A 5,532-nucleotide genomic window follows, 5' to 3' on the forward strand; every position below is an offset into this window, starting at 1 on the left:
CTTAAACTCAATGCAACAAAATATATATTATAACGGTCATATTATGTGATGCCCCAATATATAATTTGAAAGAATTATTTTTTTATCTTTTAATTTACAACTAAAGCTATCTAATTTTTTTTATCAATCTAAATAATAGAAAAAATAAAATTATCAAAATATAAGTATATGCATCTCTATTCATTTTTTAAAAATTATGTACATTACTTAAAATCTATACAATTATATCATAATTACTCTATTTTGAGTATAAAAGAATAGCTAAATAACAAGAATCTAAATAAGAGGGATCCTGATCAATCTCACACTCTAGCTCTCTTGCCATGACTTGAAAATATTTAATCATATATACTGAGCTTAAAAAAGACCAGCAAATCATAAAAAACTATAACCAAATTTAATGTATAATAAATGAGCAATATGCATTTTAGGGGTCAAGTCATAGTAATAGTATTTATATGAACATAAATCAACACAAAATGAATAAAACTTATATATAGTAGTAATAAAATTTAGAACGATACAAAAGCCAATAAATTAATATGGGTGTCAAATTTATAATATAATCATAGAACAAGCATTTCATGAATAAATACCACAAAATATTTGCAATATAGCGTTAAATCTAAACGCTGAAGCGCCTTAAAATGCGTTAATAACCAATATTTACAATATAATATTCATTCCAGCTTTATGTAAACTGAGGCAGCTGACATCGTCAAGAACAGTCGGAAGCCATAAAACGATCGGTTTCTTATGCTGTATCGCCGAGAGATGGCGACGACGTCTAACAGATAGGCAAAACACGAGGATTCGCCATTGGGAGGTCTTAAGTTTCAGCTCGAGAGCTGAAGTGTTAGCTGTCAGGAGAGTGAATGCAGATACTACGATCAATATATTAAATAAATACGCGGTATTAAAAATCTCTTCGCACAAAACAAATCATAAATCTCTTTAAGATCGAATCAATATAGAATTAAGCTAATATCAACCAAGAAAAAAAATGTAAATGCATGGGAAATTAAATTGGTAGTGATTTGAATGGACTGTCGATCTTAAATCTCTTGATTGTGGATTGTTTATTGGACATTTAAATGTCTTAGAGATATCAGAATTCGGCGATCTTAGGCTCGTTGGATTCGTTTCGTCTAGCCGCTCAATTCGACTATAAGCATGTCATGTTTGGAAACCATTTGGCAATCCAAATTATGGTTTAAACCTTCCAAATATGCTTCCAGTGTTTGATTTGGAGTCATTTGGGTTTGGATTGAGTAGAATTTGGTGTCGTTGGGTTTGCATTTTTTATACGTTCAGTTCGATTGTAAGTTTGCTGAAGTTGGAGTTCATATGATCACCGATTTAATTTTTGAAGTTTCCTCCGCCTATGCTTGTAAGACCTATTTAAATAGAACATACAAGCTTTGTATTGGATAACAAAATCACTCCTTGAAACGATTAATTATTATGTGTGAACGTTGAACGTTGTCAGGAGACCAACTAGAATGCGCCACATCACCTCTTCCCTCGGTACTGCGGCTCAGTAACACTGATGTGGCGCATTCTGGTTGGTCTGCGGATGACGTTTTGCATCCGGACTCCGCACATAATAATTTCTTTCTTGAGACACATTCTATGAAAAATTTGTTCATATATTGATTTTTTTAAACAACCCTTGCATTGTTTTAAGACTTTGGGTCAAAATTGAATCGAAAAATTAATAGATCTGATCTCCTTAAAACTTAAATTTAATTCATCATCAATATATTTATTCATCAGTAAATTTCCCTCACCCTATTTTTTTCCTTTATTTCGATGACTTCAGAATTAATTAACAGCTACAGAAGGATTTGTTCTCATCTAAAACCAGTAATTTTGGGAAAAGCCTCCATTCAATCCTTTTCAATTATTTATTGCCCTTGAGCCAGATTTCTTAAAATGTAATTCTAATTCATTTTTGAAGAAAAAAATATCAATAATTATTTTGGAAGAAAAATTATTTAAAAAAAAAATTGACGCAAAATACTTCAGATTAAATTTTATAATATTTAAATATAAATTAAAATTAATAAAATTTAGAATATCATATAGCATAAATTTAAAGCATATCTGCAAATTGGCCAAAGTTCTTCACCATTAAAAACAAATTGTAAGCCAAAAAAATAAAAAAATTTAAAAAAGCTTTCAAAATTTTGACATATACTCTCTCTCTCTCTCTCTCTCTCTCTCTCTCTCTCTCGCTCCATGGAGACGAAGAAATCCTTGAAAATATGCTGCGCAGTGACCTCCATCCTTCTCCTTCTCCTCGTCATCACCCTCCTAATCCTATACTTCACCGTCTTGAAACCAAAGAAACCCGCAGTTGTGGCGACTCCCGTTGGCCTCGACCATATCGCTTTCTCTCTCCGCCCAAACGTTTCTCTTACTTTATCAATCCGCATGAACATTTCCATCAAGAACCCAAACTACGCAGGTTTCAAGTACAAGAACTCCTCTGCTTTCATATACTATGGAGGAGATTTTGTAGGAGAAACTCCCATTGAAGCAGGCATCATCCACGCGCGTTCAATCAAGAATATAAGCACAGTAGTAAATATTATTGCTAATAAGGTGATTGGAAACCCAAAGTTCTTCCCAGATGTGTTTAAGGGATCTTTGAATATGAATTCTGAGATGGGGATGGAAGGGAAGGTGATTCTGCTTGGGATCTTTAAGCTTCATGCAAAGACTCATTCGACTTGTGATATCGCCATTTTTGTGTGGCAGGGGAACAGTACAGCGAATTGCAACTCAAAGATTGAGCTTTGATTGTTTTTTTTACTTCTGTAAATATACTGTGTTTAATTTTATTGTTAGCATCTGTACTTTTTTTGTTTTATAAAGAGAAAGAAGCGATCTAAAGAATGGCCCCATTACTTGGTTAAAGAAGATGATTTTTTCTTCATGATCATGAGTTCGAGTCGCATCTTTGCTTATGTGATTCGTAAGTATATTTTTGGCAAGTTCTTTTAGTTCAACACGTTTAAACCTATAAGTACTTATTAGTTGAAGAGCAAATTAAGCTATAGGCTCTGTTTAGTTTGATGGAATTTTATGTGAGGAATTAAAAATAAAAATCAAGTGCCGGATTGAAATTAATTTTCATGAATGTTTTTAGTTGTCGAGATATTGATTTTTTTTTTTAAATTTGATTGATAGCAAGTTTAGCTTTTATTTTTTGGGAAGAAACATATAAGAGTCATAATAAGGGCAAATTATTTTGAACGGACATCGAACGTTGTCCAAATACCAATCAGAATGCACCACATCACCCATGTTGATACTGCAACTCGGTACTGCTGACGTGTGCATTCTAGTTGGTCTCCGAACGGTGAATTGCGTTCGACGTCCGCACAGAATAATTTCTAGGCAAATTGTTTTTGTTGGTCTCTGGACGCCGAACGCCGTCTCTAATGAGCCACGCCACTCCCGCTCGGTATCGCACTCGGTAATGCAGCCAATATTAGGACATCTCCAATGAGTTTCTCGAAAACATAAGGAAATTTCCAACCGTAATGAAAATATAAGGGCATCTCCAACCGAAAAACTCATTTTCTACATCAAAATGCAGCGAATTATCTCCAACCGAACTCCATTTTATAACATAAAAAAAAAAGAAAAATATTTTAGGTATACTCTTTCTCCAACAACAAAAAAAAGGTTAATTGAATATATATTATTAATTATAAAATAAATCGTACAAAAGATATTTCTATTTTTTAATGCCTAAAAATTATTAACATTGAGCCTCCATCAATAAAAACATTTTTGGCAAGCGCTTTTAGTGTAGCACATTTAGGTTTTATTTGTGACGGTTTTATTACTGTTTCTTAAAACAGTTTTTTGGTACAAATATTAAAATTTTTATATTAAAAAACTACTTAAAAAAATAGTAAGAAAACCTTCCCAAACGAAGCCTTAGTCTTTATTTGGGATAACTTTGTAAGTCTGTTTTTTAGTACAAAAATTTTTAAATTAAAAAAAATTTACTAAAAAATTGCTTTAAAAAACAGTATGAAAGCTGTGCCAAATAAAACCTTAATCCAATTGAGTGCTGATTAGTTGAAGAGCAAATTAAGCTATTGGCTATGTTTGTTATGTGAGGAATTAAAAAAAATAAAAAATCAAGTATCGAATTGAAATTAATTTTCATGAATTTTTTGAGTTGTGGAGATATTGATTTGTTTATTATTATTTGATTGATAGTAAGTTGAGCTTTTATTTTTTCGGAAGAAGGACATGTGTGTCATAACTCATAATAATGAATGGGCTCTTATTTTTTTAGTAAAATTGAATAGAGAATTTTTCATGAAAAAGATATGCCTGCTCATATATATATTTTATCGAAAAATTCAGTTATATTTTCATTACATTGAAATGAGACACTCAAAACAAAATTATGAACAAAATATGTTCCCAATAATTTTTTTGGTACTAAACATACCCTTAGTTTTCCAGTGTAACATAAAGCCCTTGTGAATAATATATATTCCTGCTCTCTCTGCTAGAATTTGAATTACTTTATGAAGGTTTGCTCTTTATAAGCCTAAATGATAAAAATTGAATTGAATTAGTACTAAGTAATCCTCTTTCATTTATCATGGATCAACAATAATATCAAGTTTTTATCTCACTATATGAGGTTGGCTATGTTGTGATTGGTCTAGCTTTAGATTTGTAATTCCTTAGTACATTTTATTCATTTAATTCTATTGTTCTATAAATAGAGCTGATTGTAATAGGTTTTGGATTGAAGCAGAATAAAGATTTTTGTTCTTTTTAGGTCTCTCTCATTCTTACCTCCCTCTCTGTCATCCAAGAAGCTCAAGATGCTTCTTCTTCCGCCAAGAAATTCCTACCATGGTACATGAATTCTTTTTCTCTATTATGTTATATTAAGAGTCAAAATTTTCATTTAAATCTAATAAGAATTTACCATGGATCTGGGTTGAAAAAAAAAAATTCGAGTTAAAACGGACGTAACTGCTGAATTAATGCGTCAAGTGTTGTATTACTATTCGTTTGGGATGGCTTTTTTATTGGTTTTTAAAACAGCTTTCGAGTACAAAATTTTAACTTTTGTATTAAAAAGCTGTTTTAAGAAACAGTAAAAAAGCAGTCTCAAATGAAGTCTTAATCTTAGGCTTTGTTTGAGATAACTTTCTTACTGTTTCTTAAAGCAATTTTTTAGTATAAAATTTTTAATACAGCCATCCCAAATAGAGTTTTAGTAAAAATCCAAAAAACTATTAAGAGTATGTTTGGAATGACTTCAACTTTTTATAAAGATGATCATAAATTATTGTAGAAAAAGTAATTTTTCTTTAACCGGTAGGAAAATAGCTTTCTAGCACGATTTTTTTTTTAAATCAATAAAAATATAATAGTTAAATAAAAATTATGATAAGGATAATAAAATAAAGGGATTTTTACATACATAACACTCAAAACATTTCAAATTACCTATCTAACACCTAAACTATTAGATTTACATAC

The 5,532-nt window shown here is 30.8% G+C and overlaps 1 protein-coding gene across 1 annotated transcript; it reads left to right on the forward strand.

The window, feature by feature from the left end:
* Window positions 1-2,241: 2,241 nt before the first annotated feature.
* Window positions 2,242-2,805, forward strand: LOC110106543. The gene has a single exon (XM_020836474.2). It carries the CDS (start codon window positions 2,242-2,244, stop codon window positions 2,803-2,805), a length of 564 nt encoding a protein of 187 aa, XP_020692133.1.
* The last annotated feature ends 2,727 nt before the right edge of the window (window positions 2,806-5,532 follow it).

This window comes from Dendrobium catenatum, unplaced genomic scaffold (genome assembly GCF_001605985.2).
Source record: "Dendrobium catenatum unplaced genomic scaffold, ASM160598v2 fragScaff_scaffold_362, whole genome shotgun sequence".
NCBI classification, from domain to species: domain Eukaryota; kingdom Viridiplantae; phylum Streptophyta; class Magnoliopsida; order Asparagales; family Orchidaceae; genus Dendrobium; species Dendrobium catenatum.

Coding starts and splice junctions, on each gene's coding strand:
- LOC110106543 (XM_020836474.2), top strand. CDS start 2,242: ATGGAGACGAAGAAATCCTTGAAAATATGCTGCGCAGTGACCTCCATC.